Source organism: Haliaeetus leucocephalus, unplaced genomic scaffold, assembly GCF_000737465.1.
Source record: "Haliaeetus leucocephalus isolate CR32 unplaced genomic scaffold, Haliaeetus_leucocephalus-4.0 Scaffold428, whole genome shotgun sequence".
Lineage (NCBI taxonomy): Eukaryota > Metazoa > Chordata > Aves > Accipitriformes > Accipitridae > Haliaeetus > Haliaeetus leucocephalus.
Genome location: NW_010972864.1, coordinates 2,699,261 through 2,720,914, shown reverse-complemented (window position 1 = coordinate 2,720,914; position 21,654 = coordinate 2,699,261). Strand labels below are relative to the sequence as shown.

The following is a 21,654-nucleotide window of genomic DNA, read 5'->3' as shown; positions in this document are numbered from 1 at the left end:
CCCCCTCCGTTAACTGTCCCCCAGCGCTCCCGGGGCCGCGGGCCTGAGTTAACCCGTCAGGACTCGGCCTGGCTCCGCGGGGAGGCGGCGGAGTCGAGCAAGTCCTTCCTGTGAGTCGGACTTGAGTCGGACTTGAGTCGGTCGTTCCTAAACCCTGCCTGGCTTTGGGCTCTGCCTCCGCGGGGCAAGCGGCGGCTGCAGCTCCCAGACTTGGTCGGCCTAGTAGTAGGGCTCCCCCCATAAACCTTAAGTGTTGTTAAAGAAGAACATTATGGTCGGAGCCAATGACAGCGACTCCGGCCGACTCCATTTAAGCTTTCGTGGGAGGGAGCAAGTTAACTCGCTGAAGCAATCAAAGAAAAGCGTGTCTAGGGTTTGTAATAATCTGTATCGGCAGAAGCAAAGGAGCATGTTCAAGTTCACTGGTAACTTGGTGGTGTTTAGAGACTTAACTGGAGACTCGTGCTGTTATTAGTGTAAATAGCCGTGAATCAAACAGATTTCAGATTACTACAAGCTCCTCGTGTAGGAGTCTTTCGGGTACATATAGCTAAGCTCTGATTTAGTAAAGAATGACAGCATCAATAAGATAGGTGTTGCAGGGATCGGGACCTCGAAGAGGACCCCCGAGTTAAAATGGAGATCTCTAGGGTACTGTAGCAGAAGTCAGTGCTTGGGAAGTGTAAATGAAAAATACATACCCACTGGGTGAAAAGCTGCCTCAAGGTAGTAGCAGCTTCAGCGTGCTTATGGATAGTGCACACAATTAAGTTTTTCTTGTGCTGTCGTCAAACCATTAATTTGATGGCGGTGCCCTGGCAAAACCTAGTATAGTTAAAGCTGAAGAATCTTTGTAATGTACATAAGCTGTCAGAAGCCCTGGAGGTGTCTTCATCCAGCTGGAAACTAAATTCTCTTTTGATGGTAGGTGTTTATAGTTTCAAAGAACTATTTCAATTTTCTGTCAGCAACTGCTCAAACTTGTATAAAACAGTGCCTGCAGCCCCATCGCGGCTACAGTTGTGTTCTTTCTTGTTTGCTTTCCTCTTAGCCCTAGCATTCCTTTCCTCTCGTACCCCTGCACCCCCACCCCCACCCCAGGTCCAGCTTACATGGCATCAGTGAAGAATGCAGCCATCTAACTGGCAGTCTCAAGGTCTACCTGTCTGCTAAGTCCTAAGTATCTGCTGCCTTGCTCTGGAAGGTGGGAGACATTCTGAGGAGAGCCTTGATTCAAGGCTTCCTTTGCAAGTGCTCTATTAGACTTTGGTATGAAAGGTATTAGCTTCTTTTCCTTTATTTTTTCTGGTGAAAATAGCCACTCTGTTTCTTATAGAAATTGATGTTAGTACCTGTGAAATGCATTTGTGTGGCAGTGCGTTTGTGATCCTCTTCAGAGTGTGCAACTACAGTTCTGCCTAGTTTCTGAGGCTCAGACGGTAACTCAAAATACTACAGTTCTGTCTGTGTTTAGTGCTTAATGACAGTGTTTCCAGATCCAGCAGTTTCAGGCAAAATAATTGCCATGGGATTGTTCTAGTCCATTCTGGAGAATTACTGGTTTGAATTTAGGAAGACTCGGCTGGTTGGCTCATTCTTAACGTGGATGTAAGTCCTGAGCAGACTGCATGAGGTTTCTGACCCTGTACCCTTTTCACAGTAGAGATGGATTAGTCGGAAGAAAAAAAAGGGTAGGTTCTTTTTTCCTTTTCCCCCCCCCCCCCTCTCCTATAGTATTTGTTTAGGTTGGATTCCTAGGGAAATAAAGGTGATGTAATAACACTGTGCTTTCCTTGTAGAGGCATGAGCCTTCTGACTAGTCTCAACCATGTCTGGAAGAAGGAAAGAGTCTTGCAGATGGTTAAGTTCCTATTAGTTTTGTGAAATTCAGCAGCTGGGTAGAGTAAAGGGATCTGATCTAAACTACCTTCCACTAAGAGGAAGCAAAGGGAGAAACCAATGCAAAATTTTCCACTTGGCAGTAAACTTTCCATTTAGTTCAGTTGACTTGGGTAACTTGGCTGGTAGCTCAGATTAGCTGTGGTTCTGCTGACTCTTGTCTGATCAGAGTGCGGGAGGGTGGTTAAAAAGACATGACTGTAGGAACGTGCAGCTCTAGGAAACCAGGCTATATTTTTTTCCTATTTATGGAGATTGGAACACCTTGAATTCGTGAGCTTTTTGTAGAAAGTCAGGAGGTCTGAAATTTCCCATGATATTAGAACTACCTTTTTTTTTTTTTTTCTTTTTTGTCAGAAAATTAATTCATATAAGTTCATATTCCTGGACACTTCTGAAGTATTATAGAACTATTGTGCCCATTATACAGAATATTTATAAAGTGCAGTTTAATTAGAGATCCTTCATATAAATATGGCCACACTTTCCAGTGCATTTCCTTGAAACAAACCTGTTTGGTAGGCTCAGTTTCTATCAATAACAATTTCAATGCCTTTCATTATTAAATTTATGAACAGTTGCAGGCTTTAGAAGGAGAAGGGAAACTCGGGGCTTAAATTTTTAAGTAAATTTCTTGGTAGAGATCAAATGAAGAAATGCAAAACTTTGAAGACTTTAGAAGAACTTGGTGCAGAACAAGCATAGGTGTTTGAATGGGAAGCTTCACAAATGTAGCTATAATAGCTATATGAAACCCTTAAACTGAAAGCTGTAAAACTAATTGGAGGGGGAAAATGGGGGCAAAAGAATGTTCTATAAATAATTGGTTAAAGTAGAACTTTCTGGAATACTACTTTTTCCATTGTTTTTAAAACCTCTGAGAAGAGGAGCAAGACTCAAACTTATCTTTGGTTTCTTTCCACAAAGAACATGAAACTTACTCTGAACTTCTTCTTTATCATTTCAGATGTTGGATGAGAATAATCATCTTATTCAGTGTATAATGGACTATCAGAACAAAGGGAAGACGTCTGAATGCTCACAGTAAGACCTTAATCCAAATCTACTGTGGACTGGGTGAATTTCCATCTAGATTGCCGTTCTTTATTTGTTTAGCTCACCCTGTGGGAGAACTGTGCTGTGAAGAACAGAAAAGTATTGCTACAGATACTACACTTAAAATTTATGGGGTTTTGATTTGCCATATGACTATCACTTCTGTCACTGAAATGTTGCAACTTGCCTGCTGCAAGTTGATGTCATGATGATGACACCCATGAAAATGGGGACTGTATAACCAAGATCTTTTTCCTCTGCATCATAATTACACTTTGGGAAAGAGGTAGTTTTCTTCTTAAACCTTTCAATCTTGTAGGAATGGACCTTTCTTCTTCCTGACAGCATGCTTGAAAACTACCTGCTTACCACTTGCCCAAGATCATGGCACCCTTGTAATCAGACAAATACAGAGTCATGTGACAGATGGGGCATCACAGTATGGCTTGAGTCGCTTACTGAGAACTGGTAGTCTGGGAGTAGAAGGGGGGTCATAAATAGTAGATATTTTTGCTTTAAGGGAATGCTTTTATTGTAGCATAGTTACTGTATTAAGCTGTTTACAAGCCTATAGTTATGTATGTAATCTGTTCCTGCTTTCAAGGTTATTTTTGTGACTGTGAGCTAGATGTTGAGACTGGAATGTGTTTCTCTAGCAGAAAAAATCATTCCATAGCAATCTTCCAAAGTTAAGGGTCGTGATGAAATGTTTGCGCTGTTCTTGGTCACAATTCACATAAATCTATGGTATCTTGTATCTGGGGGCGTAATAGAAGGAGCTTTCTTTCCCTAGTGTTTGTGATGAAAATTACACCAAACAGCCACGCACACTCTATATGTCTCCTGGTGACTGGGACAGAAAGTGAAATAGGTGAGAACAGTGTCACCCAGCTTTAGATTTTTCATAGCAAGACAAAAGTTGTAGAGAAGATAAAAGCACAGATTTGATGGGCACATTGGGAAAGATTGGGTAATAGGTAAGCGTGAGGGAAAAGGCTTAGGATTCCTAATAATGATACTCTTGTAAGTCTCTTGACTCTTGTTTTACATAGGTAACTTTCCTTACATGTGTAGAATTAAAGTAAATTCTGATGTTATTTGTGACTTAAGATCTGTTTTGCTTTTGTTTATTTTGATAGATACCAGCAGATGCTGCATACAAACTTGGTTTACCTAGCCACTATAGCTGACTCCAACCAGAACATGCAGTCTCTACTACCAGCAGTAAGTACAAAATAGTGTAAAAGTAGGGAATAGATTTCATTTGGGTTACTGGAGGATAACAAAAACAAAACCAAAGAGAAGTGTTTGAGGTAATGACCAAACGTTTAGCCTCTGGTTTACTGTACAGCGAATATATGATGCAGTGTCTCTTCATGCTCTATTTGGAATAATCTTACTGCTTAGGTCTTGCTCAAAATCTGACTTGTTTAACTGAAGACTGTTATTCTGAATTAAACGCGCAGTGCACAGATTATTTGGCCTGCCTCATAGTCTTAGATTTCTTTTTTTTCCTCAACTGAGAACTCTAGTGGTGTGGCTCCTACAGCAGTACTCTGTTTTTTTCTCTTACATTAGAGAAATGTGGTGGTGGGGATGGTATTTCGCTGGCATATCATCCATTGTTTTGCCTCAGTGGAATGAGGTTGGGTAGATCTTTGCTTTTCTGTACTCTAGGTGAATCTCTTAAATTCTTTGCCTGTCTCCTGTATCAGAAAACAACCTTTTTTAAGGTGGATAATGATAATATGCAAGAAATACGGTCACACAGGCTTAACTTGAAACACCACATTGCTTTAAAAATGAAGCATTTCTTGGATAATACTTGCTTTTTTTTTTTTTTTTTTTTTTTAATCTGGAGTTTTCTGAATCTGTGTTCCTGAACTCTTTATTTTATAAGATAACCTCAAATTTTTCCCCCGTTCTGTTACAGAGCAGTAAGGAAGGACACAACAAACATGAAAATAGCTTGCTATCTGTTTGCTTTTTGTGTTAATTGGAAAGCTTGGAGAGTTCTTTGTGAGTAACACAAGGAAGTTCTTTATTTTTTGGTAGTGAGACTTTTCTTGAATTAATATAGTCTTGATTCATTTCTGTAATATGAACCTAAAAAGGATGTCTATAAAACAGCCATTCCTAGATACTAGCTTTCACCAACTGAAATTGAATTACTTTTCCTTTGGTCTCTGGAGAAGTGTTCTCCAGTCATTGCTACTAGTGAAGCATCCTTTCAAGTTGGTACCTAGAGGACTATAGAAGCAGTGCTTCATTATGTCCAACCTGTTGTGCCTGTAGAGGCTTCTCTTTTCATAAATCCATGCTTGTAGTTGAGGGGGAGGGAAAGAAACCTTTAAGAGGGCAGTGTGTATTACTCAGTTAATGTTTTTGGAGGCTTAATTCATACCCTGGTTCTGATGACAACTGGAAATGAATTTGACCTTATCCTAGTCCCTGGTGAACAGCCCTGTTCTTAAAGTTGAATGTGATGACATTCTCTTCTTAAAAGAAAATGAAGATGGGGCCAGGAAAGACTTTTGCAGATCAGGACGGAAGTGCATTTCTGATCTTGAATGTAAAGAATATTTGACAGTAGTGAGAAAATAGTGTAGTGTGTTTTTGTTGGGGGTGGGGGGAGGAGTCCCCTTCGGACAACTGAGGGGGGAATAAAAAGCTAGCTTCTTGTTTTTTCTGTCAAACTGAAATACAAAATGAAATTTAGATGTTCGGTCTTACCTAAGTGTAAACCATCTGACCTACCAAGTCAAATCTTTGAAGATTTGCCTGAAATGTGCTAACATAATAGGATAAAATGACTTTTTATAGGGGTTTTTAGAAAAATGTTCTTTAAATTCTTTCTGTCTTCCCAACAAATTTTAACCAGAAGAATTTGGGAACATGTGATATACTGCTTTTTTCAATGCAGGATAAACTATGTCAGAGTCTTTTTCCTTTATTGGCTTTCTGTTTAAGAACTGATGAGGCTCAAGTTGACTTGGAAGTATTATGTTTCTATTCACCATGCTTCTGTGTCAGCTGTTGAACGGTCTTACTAAATTCAAGAGTTGTGGGTGGCAACAGTTAAATATGGAGCAAGATACTGTGTGTGTAAACATCTACTATTTTTAATAGTAAAATACATCAACCATTGCAGTAGTTCCCCACGTAACTTAGGAAGGCTTGAGTCTGGATAGCTTCTGAAGTTGTACTTCATCTGATATATTCCTATCTGGAAGATTGTTCCCCTAGTAAACTATGCTTTCTTTTTTGTTTAAATTTTATTGTTTTTGTTTTAATTGGGTAAATACACTCAAGAAATTTTGAAACTTAACTATTACTTTTTATAAAATGCTTTATGTGATAAAATGAGGTTGAAAAGAGAATACCGCTAAGATAGCATTCACACTGAACAAAAGAGCTAAGTGATCAGGTTCAATGAAGTTTTTAATGTAAGCTAAAATGACTTGAACTTGATGATAACTTTGTTGTATCCTCTCACGATGCTCCTTAGACTTAATGCTTCATGTTGTTGGAGAAAAATGCTTGTAGTCAGCTTCTGTGCCTCTGTCCACATCTTTTAGAATGCACTATTCTAATCAAATGACTGTAAATCCTTTCTGAAAGTGTGGTATTGCCTGTAGAGAACAAGATAAATCTTAGACTAAACAAAAGTATAGTCAACCAACTGTGTTGTGCAGAGAAATGCTTCTATAAAGGGGGCCTGGAAGTGAGGAAAACGTGAAGCAGGTGAAGCAAGCATTGCAAGGCGTGATTGAAGGAAACTGGAAAGACTTTGAAACTCCAGTGTCATAAGAAAGCTCCTGTTGTCTTTGTATGCATGATAAATTTAGAGTATTAAATTATGACTTCTGGGGTACGAGACCTTCCTTCACATCAGAAGACAAAAGAAGTGTGAGGTTAATCTTCAGTCAACCAGTCTTTTCTCAGCCGTGTGAACAGCAGCATTATTAAGGGCAGGGCTGTTTTGGAGTGTCTTCCCAGCTGGACTAGAGTGGTGGCTAAGTCCACATGTGAAGTTGATGCAACTTTTTGCTGTCTCTTTCTGAGTCATGGCAGGTATTCTCTTTCTTGGACAGCAGTCAAAAGTCTGTTTACCACCACCATATGGGATAAACTAGCTTCCCAAAAAGGGCTTGAACAGTGAGGAATGCAACACTGCTGTGTTCTTTTGATTTTCATTGGTGCTACTTTTGAGGGAGGCAACAGCAAAGTATTAGTTTCCTTGATCTGTAGAGAGCAGAGATACAATTAGTTTGTTACTGCGACTTTCAGGAGAACCTCCAAAGAATAGTAGTGAAGTATTGTGTGCGTGTGTTTCTGAATACATTAGGTCTCAAACTGCAGAACAGACAGGCATCTTATCCTCCCTGACTTTTATTTATTTTTTGTTTTCTTGATAGAGAATGTTTTAGTGGCATTAAAAAGTCATTGCAAACTGTTGAAAAAAAACCACAGAACAACAAACCACCCCAAACTTTGCCACTTGGACATTTTCCCTCCCCCATATGTCTTCATTTTGCCAAATATTTATAAGAATACATCCCATGACTGTCACTATTGGAAAAAGTACAGGGGAATTTTTGTCCTGCACTCCAGCCTTTTCACTTTGGCATTAGTTTTGCAACAGGCAAATATTGAGGTCTGCAGGAATTATTTGATTGAGAACATTTGTTTTGTTTTTTTTAAACACAGAAAAAATGATTTTATTTTTCAGAATTTTTTTTACATAATGCAACTTGCCTTCTGCCAGCATGCAAAGCACTTGATTTCAGTGTGTATTTCAAGAAGGTGATGAAAATAAATGCTTATGATTATTACTCGCTTCTATAAGGTACCAGTTTTCTTTTATATTGAAAGTGCCAGTTTCTTCTAGTAGCAAGCTAAACTCTGTGAAGTGGCTTCCAAGAATACTCATTGTGTGAATTGTAGGAAAATGTGCACGTCACATTAAATTGTTTTTCTTAATTTCATAATATTGAAAAGGTTATTAATAAACTTAGTAATAAAAAAGGAATTTTTTTTCTTGAAATACTTCTCTCAAATCTAATGCTTTTTGTAGGACTTGTAAAATCCCTTAATGTATGCTGTTTCCAAACTTGTCACACAGATTAGGACGGAAGTCCATGCCATTTCAGTTACAAAACACTAATATATAAAATGGTTATTGCTTTTTACAAACACTCAACATCAACAAACACTGAAATGATAGTTACTTCCAAAGAAACTGCTTCAAGAGGTAGAACCATTAAACATCATTATTAGCACCTAACTAAAACTTTTCTTCAAGTTCCTTATTGGAAGATGGGGTTTTTTTGTTGTTTGTTTTGTGGTGTGTGGTTTTTTTAGTTTGTGGGTTTTTTTAAAAGCTGTGGAGTTCGGGTGGCTAAATAGGAGTCTTCAGTGTAAGAATGGTTTCACTCAATCAGTGGAAAGTCCCATATGATCTTAAATGCACTTTAGTATTTTTCAAAGGGGCAATGTTCAATCTGTGGCTTTAATGTACTTGTGATTAGTTTGTTGAAACAATTCAGAGTCTTAGGAACCCAACAGTGCACTTTTTTTTTTTTAGTAGCTTTCATTTTGAACGTAAAAGTTGTCTAAAATACATATGTTTATTGAATTATCTTGATACTGTTTTTCTTGAAAAAAGCAAGATGGCATCCAGAAAAGAAAAATATGGCTCAGTTTTAACAGCTTAAAATAAAATTTGCAGATAAAACTCCTGTTACTGAAGATGAGAGAAATCCTAAACTAATAAAATTCTTGTCCAGTTATGTAGCAAATGCCTGGGAGAGTCTGATATCTGTGGTAATATAGCAGAAAGTCTGTTCTTGGTATCTGCATTCCTGCTGATCACAGCCGGCACTGGTCTTTATACAGAATTAAGCCAGAGGTTTATATTGAATGTTAGTGTGTTGGTTGAATTAGTTTTAAAGCAGATACACTATACTGCTTTGTTTATTCTGCATTAGCCTTTCAGAACACAAGTCCATGACAAATTCAAGTTCCACTGTTTGTAAACTGAATAATATATAATAGAGAACAGAGCAAAAGAAAACGTAGCATGTTTCCTGTCAAGAGACAAGTGAGCTGTTGGTCAGAAGTGGAGCTTGGATTTTGAAGAATAATTGCTCTGATTAAATGTTTGTTAAACAGTTTTCAAAAATCATAATAATTTCTGAAGACTTTTTAGAAGAGAAACATTAGGTGGCAGATTTTTTGAGAAAGGGAGGAAAGATGTTGCATTCATACCTACCATATTATGCAAGTACACTCCAAGGAACTTTCCTGCTGCTCTTCAAATGAGAGGCAAGTAGAGCCACTGTGGTTGGGATGGGTAAAAGAAATTAAGCTTCACGTTCCTGTACTGTTACTAGAAACTGTGAAGCTAGTGCAAATCCATAATTGATAAAAGCTAATCTATTTGTGCTTTCATCCTCCTTGAAGAACATAATTTCTTAAATTATTCCTTCCTCCATCCCTTTGTACTCTACATTTTCGTTTGCTCTGTTGGTTTTGCATAGCAAAAAACACTTCCTGTGTTTTGTGAGCAAGAAACACATGAGGTAAGCCTCCTTTGGTAATAGTGTCTAGCCCCCAGTTAGTTAGGCTTTGTCACTAAAAATGGAAATGTGGGACATTTAGATTCATGCTGTAGTACCACAGTACTCTTAAGAATTAAGCGTTACCACTATGTTAGTGATCTCAGAGACTCAGCACAAAATGGTAAATAAGACTTTTCCTGAAGTTGTACAGTATTACAGGTCTGTTAGAGATGTAATTTAGTCCATTATTGCTGTCAGTAGCCTAGTTCTTAGGTATGACTGCAATAACCAGTCATAAAAGCAATGGATTACGATCTAGCTGTATAAGTGCTTACAGAGAGGTCTAGTGTGTCTGTATCACTTAATTGTCTTTGCTCCAAGGCCAGCAAGTGATCATCTGTATCCATTTTCTTCCTTTGAGGCTTTGCATGCTATTTGACTTCTGACCTCTCAGTGAATACTCTGATTGCCTACATGTTCATTGTATGTAAAAATGTGGTTGTGGGATACTAACAAAAAGAGAACTAGTTTTACAAATAGCTACTCAGATATTTTTTTTCTTTTTTTGTTGGGTGGAGCATGAAAGAACAAATCCATCACTTATACCAGGAAACTGAAAAACTACTCACCGTAAAATTGTCAGCAGTATAAGCTTTTTAGAAGACTTACAGGCAAAACAACCAAATTTACTATGATTTAACTTTTGTGGGTTGTTTCTCCCCTAGCCTGTTTGTTGAATCTCTGTAACACCACCAGTCCTTGTGCTGATGTGTGTCTTTTGGGGCTAATAGTGTCATCCTGCTTTAGCAAAAGAGAATTGGGTATGCTGCATTTTAAAAAGAATTTTCAGATGGTGGGTCCTCAGTTTATCTGTGTACGCCATGGTCTTATAGTAAAAATTGCTTTTCCAGGTTGTTTTGCTCCAGAGAAGCTTTTAAATGTTGGAAAGAAGTTTGGGTGTTGTTTGATGAGATTTCCTTTTGATAGTGATGGTTTTGCTGACATAACCAGAACTGTAGTCTCATCAGCTGCAGTTCTGCTGTGTGATGTTTTAAAGTTGTATGATGAACCAATCTGGAGAATCAGTCCAGATTAATTGGGTGGAAAGGGGGATATTTTCATTTTGGATTGGTTCAGATTAACCACAGGGCTATGTTAATAATGGCTGTGTTGGCACAACTGAAAAGGTACTACTGGGAAATGGAGAGCCGCCAGAGGGAGCTTCTTAAGCCAGCAATTCCACTAAAAATAAAAAAAAAATCAGAATATGGGAATTTAAGTTGTTAGCATGTTAGGAGTGAATTCATAGACCACTAGTGTACTCCAAGAGGATCACTAACTTCTGTAAGCTACTTTGTGTGTATTGCTAATCAGGTGTGTCCACATGGGGAGCTAGTGCACTGTACACAAAAACCTACTTACATTGCCTACTAACTTCTATGGCTGATTTAGAAATCAGTAAAAATAGCAGCCAATTTGAATTGGGAGTATGCTCTAAAGTGTAATTCATTCATACTTGAATATGTGATTTGCCTCTCTGTAGTACAGCATCTGCACAATAAATACCTATTTCAACCCTAGGCAGTTTGCTCAGAGCTGTACCAGGCAGTCTGGTAACATAGATGCCAAGTCCTTTAGCCTGTATGGTTTTGCTGTTTCCCAACAAAATGCTCTGAGGGTTCTGCAGGATTCTTTCTGCTTTAACTGAGTTTATATAAGTCCTTCTAGCTGGAATAGAGATGGAATTTTTCTCTTAGGTTACTAAATACAAGCAAAACCTGTAAATATTGGACCAGACATTAAACCACCTTAAAAGCCAAAGAGGCAGGAGGTAAACAGCTGTGGAACAGAAAGCTCCTGCTTTTGAGGACAGATATGAACTGTGTTTTATGGGGGAATTATAGAGTACCTCTGAAGTCATCTAGTTTCTATAGCTCAGTGCTCCCCAAGTTAACGTCCACAATTAACTTACTCGTAGTCACTTAAAATAAAACCACCTGAATTCATACCAGATTATTCAACTTTTGATTTAAATAATTTGTAGTTATAGCAAGAGTTAAGAATTTCGTGTGATTATTTTTTAAGTATCAGAAGAACTATTGCTATGTGGACATTAAGTATTTTAAGGTTAAGTTTTCAGGTTGTTAAAAAGGTGCAAAAGAATATTTTTACAGTGAAATATTTTTATACAGTGATATATGCAATTTGGAACAACTAAAGATTCCAATTTCCTTTTTGAACAAAGTGTTTAAGTATTACATTGTGCACTATTTTAATGCTTTGTTTGAATATTAAGTCAGAGTTTCTCTGATTTTTGAAGATACTGATATAAATGGAGATTTAGAAACTGGTTGTCACTGTAAATTTAGAATTCCTTACTGCTAGTGTCACAACTGGTACTCCAACAGTGAAAGCACAAATTACATTTGTAATTAACTTCACTATTTAGACATGATTGTAAATGCTTTTCGTGTAGAAACCCTCCCTACTCCTGAATATTACACTTGCTGAGAATTGATACAGGTTCTTTTATTTTTTTCAATTGAGATACTCTCAGTACTAGAATACCCTGCACCTTGTCGAGGAAGAGTTGTAACCCAATTAAATAAATTTAGCCCCTTTCAAATCTCAAAAATGCATTCCTTTATGATCTTATTTCCCAGTCTGATACCTCAGTAAGTACTCTGCAGGTGACATCACCACTGATCAACAGAGTACTGTTCTCTGAGACTGGGACAGCTGCTGTGATACTAGCAGGACAGGGTACCTCCTGGGATGGGATATTTTGCTTTGCAGAAAATGGTATTTGAGAACTGAAAACAAAGATGATTGATTAAATCCTGAGTTAGATCTTCTCTTGGAAAGATCAGAAGGCTTTTATGTTTGTGTTCCATGTAGCTTTTAATTTTTATTCTGAAACAATTTCAAGAAAATTGTATTTTTGATGGTGCATTTTAAATATCTATTGCTATTTGTATTGATTAACAATACCGTGTTTTAATGTGCTTAACAGCATTTCCTGTCTTTTACGTTTTATTGATAACTGAGTTGGTATTCCACCTCAGTTTTTATAACAATAAATGTTCCATAAACAAATCTTTCAACCTGCTATTGATGGTAAGAAAAATCTGATATGGCAGAGAAGAGATGATAGATGAAATTTCCAGGTGTACAATTCCACTATGGCAGCTTTTATTGTTTGCTGTCTTGCATGTGATCTAATTTATTATTTAAGAGAAAATGCAGTTTGGTTATTGTTTTAAGTGTATGCTTTCAAATAACTTTTGGGTTTAGTAGGATTTTGTTTGCTGAAAGTTGCCAGTTAAAATCTAACGGGTTTTATGCTTGTCTCTTTTTTTGGTTACAACTGCAGGTCAGTTCCAATTTTTTTCCAGTTCAGATTTCCAAAGTTGGACAAAACAGCTTATAATTTTTTTTTCATGCTCTGATAAATTTTAAATGCTCATAGCAGCTATAAATTGTAATCTGTGTTTTTGGGGAAGTAAGCCAAAAATTAGTGTTTAGCAAGTGAAGCTATGTCCAACATCTTGCATCTAATTCTTCAATTGACTTTTTACTGATAGTAAAATATTTAACATTTTCTACTTCATAATTGGAATAAAATTGGCAGTGATTTTAATTTCCATTCCTTTCTGTCACTCATCCAGCGGAAGTAGGAAAGTAGCCTTGCCTTTGGTTCTGTTAACCTAACTACATTTGGATGCGATTTCACCCTTCATACCTAGACTGAATGGGTAGGGTTCATGTTGGGTAACTTTCCTTTCATAAAGGGTGTGGGGGGGTTCTTTTTCTTTTTTCTTTTTTCTTTTCTTAGTATTTGGCTTTTGAATACTCTCTGGTCATTTTGTATTTTTATCATGCATAGTGCATGTTACTGGGGTTAGTCAATTTCCTTAGCTTCTGTAAAGAACAAAAAAGGTTAAATGACCCAGGTTTTGTGGGGTTTTGGTGTTGAGTTTTTGTTTTGGGTGTTCTTTATTTCTTTTTTTAAATTAAAGCTGATTTAAAAGAAGTTTATTACCCATAAAAGCCTGGATCAACTCTTGACAGAAATAGGGAAGTTGCCTTTTTAAAACATTTTTTTTCTTGTTTTCTTCTGTCTTGGCCAGTAGAAAAATAATCTGGAGGAATTTCACTGGGAAATAATTTTATCTGCAGGAGGCATTTCTTTTTAATTACTCTCAGGTAGTGATTGGTTTATGACCCTGACATGAAGGCCTGTAACACACTTTTAAAATATCCTATATAATATACTATATAACATAACTGTTTCAATTGCATGTATGTATGTGTAATTATCTATGAATCTTATTTAAACTTTGTTCAGTGTCTTGTGCTGATTAATTTCTCAGGTTTATGTGATTTATGTGGTGTCTTGTATGTTTAATGTTATTCCTCAATTTATTGACTATTCTCCTGGGGTTTTCTTTGTTCTTAAAGCATAAATTGGATGATCTACTTTTTGTATGTATCGTACATTAAATTGTATTTCTGTCATAGCCTCTTATGTTTGTTTCCCTTTGATGGGGGGGTGGTGGAAATCTGTCCTTTTCTACTTGGTTCAGGTGATAACATTCAAAGTCTTTAATCACTAGTTGCCTGTCTTTTGGAATCCTTCTGCTTTTACAGTATCTTTTTGTGATCGCTTTCTTCAAAGCGAACATACATCATGATCACAAATACCATGGCATTTTTTCCTTGCATATTATACCTCACTTTTGATATATCAAGTACTGCAGAAAGTAAACACAGGTATTATGAGTAGTTTTTATGGATTATTTTTTTATTATTTTTTCACACCAAACTCTCTGGGTAGTGCTCAGTTTTTTGGTTTTTTTTTTTTTTTTTTTTTGGACTAGTTACAATAGGAGTTTGTTTTTTCTGAAGAAAGAGTGGTTCAAAATTCAGTGTAATTGCTGTATATTTATTCATGTTGAATTTCATGTAGCACCATTCTGCTTATTCTTTCTTCCACAGTTTTCAGTAATTAATGTTGCAACATCTTCAGATGTTGACATATACTAACATATTTTCAGGTGACCTCTCTATGTTCCTCTATTCTTTGAACTTCATGTAAGATTATTTCTTATTTCTTCCCTTTGGGCAGTTTCTGATCAGTGCAGGTGTGTACCCCTGGGCAACATACTTTTCCAAAAAGCTTTGTCAAAAAACTTGCATTAAGAAGTTTCTGTTAAATATGCAGCTAAGTGGTTTAATTTATATTTTTGAAAATTTCTAATAGATTAGAAATATCTGACTTCCCTCTATTGATGCTTTACTAACCCATCTTTATTTTTGTCATCCTTGGAGTTCTATAATACTCTATTTTCATCAATTTACTTGTAGCTTGGGGAACAAGACTCACAGACTTAAAATTCCTAGAATTGGTCCTACTACTTTTTTATAATAAGAGGTACAGTGTTCGCCTACCTTCTAGTCATCTTATGGGGTAGTTTATTTTAATGGAAGATTGCATTTTTTAGCAGCTTGGACCTTTTTCTTGCATTATTTTCAAGATCTGAAATGGGTTCACGCAGGTCTTTGGGCTGTGTCCATATTCAGAAGTTCTTCTTGCTAAATTATCTTCTGGTAGTACCTTTTTGGGTGTTTTTAATTATTCCCTCAGTTCTCTCAATTCCCTGTGGTTTGTGAAGTCTCTTGCAGGTTTTTGTATCAAATGGGATTTTTAAAATCCTCAATACATTTTTTTCCCCTGTCCTTGAATTTTTGTGCCCTCAACACTGTTGTTTGATCACTGCAGTGTTTGTCTTAGTGTTAAACAATAGTTGTTTTGAAAACTTCGAGAATAAATTTCAGAGTTGGAATATAGTTTTGTCTCAAATAAACTTTGGAGGTTTTTTGGTCCCTCTTTCCATGCATAAGGGCATGCCTGTGTTTGTGCAATAACACCTGCAGGGTAGCTAAAACCTAGGTGTGATCTAATGTTTTTTAGTACTTTATAGTATTTTTCATTATCAGCATGTTGTGTGAGCGTTGGATTTACTAATAATTTATACTTGGAATCTAAGAAGTTCACTTTAATTCTGAAAACATTTCAGCTTGAATGGTTTTTGGCTTTGCTCTCTGGTGATGTGGGGGGGTTGTTAGGCTCTGAGCTCTAGCTGCTTGTGTGGAGGCACCAAATGCGTTGGTTTTGCTGGTATTCCAAACCATACTTTCTAAATAAAAATTAAAAATATTCTCTTTCTGTTCTTTTTTGTTTGTTTCTCTGTATATCAGTTTTACATAATATCTGTTAGATGCAAAAGTAGGATGATAGTGAGCTTTTGAAGGTGAAGGGAGGGAAGGCTTAACTGAAGCAGCCTTACTTTGGTTGCTGACTAGTGGAGGAAGATCGAGCAAAATGGAGGAGCATTTCACTCCCACTGTTCAGATTAGAGCTGCCTTTCACTTTTATCTTTTCTACCTTCTTCCAGTTCTGCTATAGGATGAGGGAAAAGCTTGCTTATAAAAGGTCATTCTCTTAATTGTGGAGGAATGAAAGGAATTCAGTAAGAGAAGTCATCTACTTGCTTGCATTTTCCTTCATCTCCTTCCTTCCTCCTGCTGAAAAAAAGCCTTTCACTAATTTCTGGAGGAATTTTTAAAAATATTGCAGGGAAAATAATACCTGCTTGAGTTATTTGAAGAAATGTTGAGAAAATAAATTAATACCATTACCCCCTTCCCCTGGGAAGTGAATACATCTGTGTGTGTGTCTGTATTACCCAGATGTTGCCATCTCCAAGGCCAAAAAGGGGTCCTGCCTTACACTCATTTGGAAAGTGTTACTCTTTTCCACTGTATTACATCTTGTCTTTATGAATGTCCTGATGAATAGGTGTAGGTATAAGGGGGGCTGGGCTAGATGGGTAGTTAGGGATCACGTCCTTGGTTCTTTCTACAAAGAGAAATGTTGAAAAATACACAAACGTTTGTCTCACGGGAAGGGTTTTGCATGAATAGTTACGGCCTTTTAGAGAGGGTCCTCAAAAGCCAGAGATTCAGGGATTTGCTCTCTCAGAGCTGATTTTCATTCCCCTGAAAGCATTTGGCTAAGGTATGTGAAGAGGATCATACAATCACAGGTGTTTTTAATAGGAAAATGAAGCTGGCTACTAGCAGTCTCTGCATCTCCTTACGCTGCCGTGAGTAGAACCTACTAGTGAATTCCCCCTTGTATTTACTGTTTTTCTTGCTCTCCCTCTTTGAACTCTCAAGGTTATTCAGTTATTTTCCTCACAATTTCATTAGGAAATTTGCCAAAAACATCCTTTCTAGGCAGCTGTCTCTGGACCTTTGGAGGCCAGCACTAATGTGCTTCCAGTCTGTAGGGGGTGTTTGGCACAAAATTATGAACTAGGCCTTGAGCGCTTTGGGGGAGAGAGGGGAAGAGATCGCAAACATTTTACCACACCCAGGTGCAAATTTTTTTGCTAGTCTATGAGTATTCAGAGGCTTTCATGTCTTGTTGTACCTGTTTTGTCCTGGTGCAAGGTCTGTTAACAGTAACAAATAGTTGATGTGAGAGAATTATAATGGAAGAGTTATTTTTCTGTTCACCAAATGTTGCTTCGAAGGCAAGCTTGTGCGCGTGTGGGAGGGAGCGACTCCAGCAATCTTAAACTGTTCAGATACAATTTTTTTAATGAGGCATTGATTTGTTTGGTGGGGTTTTTTTTATTATTATAAAGGGGTGCTTGAAGGTGCTGTGGTGTTGTCTGCATGTAATACTTCACGTAAAATTGATTGAAATGTTAAATGCTTTGCCAAAATTAATATTGGGAGGAGTTAAATGTATCAGAGCAAGAAATGCATTTCAGTGCTTTCTTTCATACCCCGCTGAACAATATAGGCAACTGCTGTACCATATGTACATATAATATATTTGTCAGACTAACTGCTTCTCGTGTTTGACTAAACTGTCTCCTTTCAGCCACCCACACAGAATATGCCTATGGGTCCGGGAGGGATGAGTCAGAGCGGCCCTCCCCCACCTCCGCGCTCGCACAACATGTCTTCAGATGGTATGGTAGGTGGGGGCCCTCCTGCACCACACATGCAGAACCAGATGAACGGCCAGATGCCTGGTAAGTTTTTCTCCTCTAAGACATTAACACCAGCGTTGCCTGGCAACTGAAACGACATGGGGGCTCAAGGGATACTAGATTGTTGATGACAAAACTGCTTTGAATGCCCCCGAGTACAAGCTCTCTTAGAGTTTGTTAGCTACAGAGCTACGTGACCTGTATTCAGTGTTTATCAGGCTGCCCTTGGGCTTTGATGTAGCTGACACACAGCATTCCTCTGATGAACAGAACTGGCTAAATTTAGTCTGTTTGAAACCGTGCAGTACAGCTGGCTTTAGAAGGCTTATTGGGGAAAGGTATTGGCCTGTGGCTGAGTGAACACAAATCCTTCCATCAAAAGATAATGTGAAATCATTGTAGCTAAATAATTAGATAATAATAAAACAGATACATCTTAAAGAGGGTGTTTCAAATGTGGGTAAATTTTTTTTTTTTTAAAATTGCTTTTATACAGAAAGTCATCCAGCTTCCACTAATCCTCTGTGTTCTTTATTATTGAAGATGTGTTGAATCATAAGGGATTTGTAAAGAAATGGCCTCCAGATTATTGTTCTAGGTGTAAATTTTAAGTCAGTTTTTATGCCATCCTGTTTTGTAATAAAAAGAAAAGTGCTTGGGAAGTCAGAAACAAAGCAGTGAAACAAGATGATAAAATTCCACATTGTACCTACCAGTACTGGCTTTGGGCTAACTATTCCCTTTAGCAGTCAGATCAGAATGGAGTAGGCCCTGGAAAAGCTTGCCTCTTTATATAGAGGCAGTTTTCCAGAATTTCCACTCATAAAGTCATACTGCCTATTTCATGTGAATTGGCTTTCAGCTTAAAATTGCAGTCCCAGGATTGCTTTTGTTCTGGACCCCTTCTTTTTTTTGTATGGAGCAACTTTTCATACAAAAGCTCTTCCAGGTACTGATTCTTCCAGGAAAGGTAACTGCTGTCAAAGGATCTTTGAAAATTTGTCGCTCAGTGGTCACAAGGATAAGCTCCATGACAGCAAACACAATAAATAACTATGCAAAACTTACTATGAAGTAAAAAATATGATTGCTGTAGTCTCTAATTCTGTGCAAATCTTGATAAAACAGGCCTGGTAGTGACAGCTTTTCTGAGAAGAGTGGCTGAATAGCCTCCAGAGGCCATGTGTAAGAACTGTAATAAAAGATATAGAGAAGAAGTTAGTTTCATCATGCATATTGGTCATGGTCTGCATTTGGATTTGGAAAGAGCAATATATGCTGCTCCCTAAGTAGGGCAGAGATATTCTGGTTGTGGAGTCCTCTATCCATCTAAGATCCATCAGCTCCCATGGAGAATAGCATTGCCTCTCACAAATCAGTCTCTTTGACCCTCTAGTGTAATCATATTATTGTTATTATAATGATCTTTTCCAAGGAGAAGGATTACTAAGTCGCAATGTGAGCGTAATGACTTCACTGCAGAGCCACGGGGGAGAAAAGTCACTCCTTAAACATACATATTTTGTAATTAGATAGAATAAGAAAAGAGCTCTTAGAAAAATATGTGAAAGGTAAATAGGTTTGTTTTGGTATTCACCTAGACAGATACTTAAATACAGTTTCCAACTAAGCTTTAATTTAGCCTTTCTTCCAACATATTCCCTCTTTTTGAATGTCTGTTCCTTCCCTTCTCTGTTTAAGGTTGTCTCTGAGGATGCGAAGATAAACAGCTTAGGATGAGGGCATCTCTAATGTCAGAAAGGCATGCTAAAATAATTTCATAGTTAGGAATTGGAAAAGGAGAAACACAATCATCTTGTTAAGTGGATAGCTGAATGATTATTTTTTTTTAAGTGTTTGCTAGTTTGCCTGTATGTATGCCTTTCTGTATTTCATAGACATGTATTTGTAATAATTTCTGCAGTGTATTCATTTGCTTTCTGTTTATAGGGCACTCTACTCTAAAGTTATGTAGACACTTTGTAATAGAAGCCAGATACAAAACCTTAAATACCTGATGAGATGATCTGTCCAAAAGGAATAAAGTCACTAATGTGCAAACCAAGAGAATCCACGATTGACAACTATGAGTTGACCAGCCAGGAAGAAATAAAATGCAGGCTCTTAAAAATATCAGATTTCTGGAAGGGCTTATCTGAGTAGGGGCTTCCACAGGCCTGAGTATGCATGGAAGGGTTGATGGGAGGATTAAAAGAACTGCCTAGTGATGGTCAGGGCATGAGTTGATTTAAAGTTCTGCTGTAGACCTGTCCCATTACCTAAAGGGAAAAGGATGATTTTTCTCATACCCATGTTCTGGTTAATGAAGTGGTGCTGAGGCCCTTAATTGCATCCCCTGACAAATAAGTGTCTGTATCCTCTTACCAGGGAAGACAGTCATGACGAACCTTTTTCAGCCTGTGGTGGAACTGAGTGTTATCTGTACCTGTGACAGATTATGGCTTTTACCTGAAAACATTCCTATCTGAAGAGTTACCTTGACTGAGAGTTTGTGTGATGCAGCGTAAGGGTGGTCTGGATTTGGGAGGAGATAAAGAACTGGGTTGTGCTGGTGACAAGTTATCTTTCTGGGTTTTTGAGCTTGTTTTATCATATGTAGAAAGTTTAAAGGTAAGACTAGCTGTAGGGTTCTCTGACCTTTGTCCTGGTACTGGTAGGTGACCTTCCTGAATAACAGGTGCTTGTGTATCACCAAGAAGTTCTCTCAAAGTCTTCTTTCCTTCCTGCAAATGTAGTCTCAAATGCACTTAGGGTGGCTTACAGCTTCTCAGAGCCAAGATACTGTCCATAAGTGGTTAAGAGGAAAAAGAACTTCTGTTTACAGTCAAGATAGATACTTATTCCACTAACTTTATTATAACACAGAATCTAATTAGTATAGCATTTAAAGCAGTTACTTTAATGGCAGATACGCACTTCATATCTCATTCATTCATATTCCGTTCTTCCTATTTCGTGTATTCATATGAAGAAAGAAAAATAAAATCAACTCTTGAGTCCTTATGTGCAGGAGAACTCCATGAAGTATTTTGGCAAAATATAAAAAAATTTATTTGTAAAATGTGTTCTTACTATTTTTCATTTGCAAGGTTTTTTGATAATATGGTCTTAGCTTTTCCTCTGTCCTTGCCTTCTAGCTTCTCACTAACAAACTACCTGATTGTGACCCCAGAACATACGCATGCCTGACATTTCATGTGCCAGCTTTTTCTTATGAGTGCTTTCTCCTATTTTGGTGCTAACAGAGATGTGAAGTATAAACCAGCCATTTAGAGAAGGTGTTTTATTTTTTCAACTTCTTCTCTTTTGCAATGATTTTTTGCATTCCCCCATTTTGCTTCTTACTTTACCAGTTTTTAAAAACTTACTCCACTGTGTTTGGCTAGCTCTCTGAAACTTATTACTGACAATTTCTTCTTTTAAACAAAAAGGAACAAACCCACTCCCAGGCCCTGACTTTCTGTGTATTCCTTCCTTTTATTCAGAAAGAAATTAAGAAAGTAGTCTTCTAGCAGTCCTCCAATAGTTGCTTGGCACTACAGTCTGGAGCTTTTCTTCACCTTAGCTTTACTTTAACACATTGATTGATCTCGTGGTTAGAGACAATCTCACTTTTTCAGAATTAAACTGTCTCCACTATTACAGAGTTAGGCAGTGCTGAATTGAAGAGGGGACAGTATAGGCATCTGTAGTTCTCTGTCATGGTCATAATGCTATTCACTGAGTTATTTTTTCTGCATTTGTGTTGGATCTGCCTTTGTACAATTCAGCAATCTCAGCTCGCCTTGTTTGCAGGAACAGTGAACTGCATATATGATACCTTTTTCAGCTTTTTCACTTTCCTTGATAAAATAAGCTTATGTGTTCATTTCAGTAAGGTGTCTTGAAAAGGATAAGAAGATAAACATTCTTAAACTTACTCTCTGTTTCTTCATATTGGCTTTTAGTAGATGTGTTCCTTGATAATTGTTATCTTCTGCATCTTTTTGTTTGGAGGTCAGTTGGTGTGGTGGGTTGACCCTGGCTGGATGCTAGGTGCCCACCAA

The 21,654-nt window shown here is 37.5% G+C and overlaps 1 protein-coding gene across 1 annotated transcript in view; it reads left to right on the top strand.

Moving 5' to 3' along the window:
- The window catches only part of SS18 (synovial sarcoma translocation, chromosome 18), a 51,962-nt gene that overhangs the window by 478 nt on the left and 29,830 nt on the right, over nt 1-21,654 (top strand). The window contains exons 2-4 of the mRNA XM_010574346.1: nt 2,867-2,943; nt 4,095-4,179; nt 17,476-17,629. Of these exons, the coding sequence (XP_010572648.1) occupies nt 2,867-2,943; nt 4,095-4,179; nt 17,476-17,629 (316 nt within the window). The remainder of the gene's footprint in view (nt 1-2,866; nt 2,944-4,094; nt 4,180-17,475; nt 17,630-21,654) is intronic.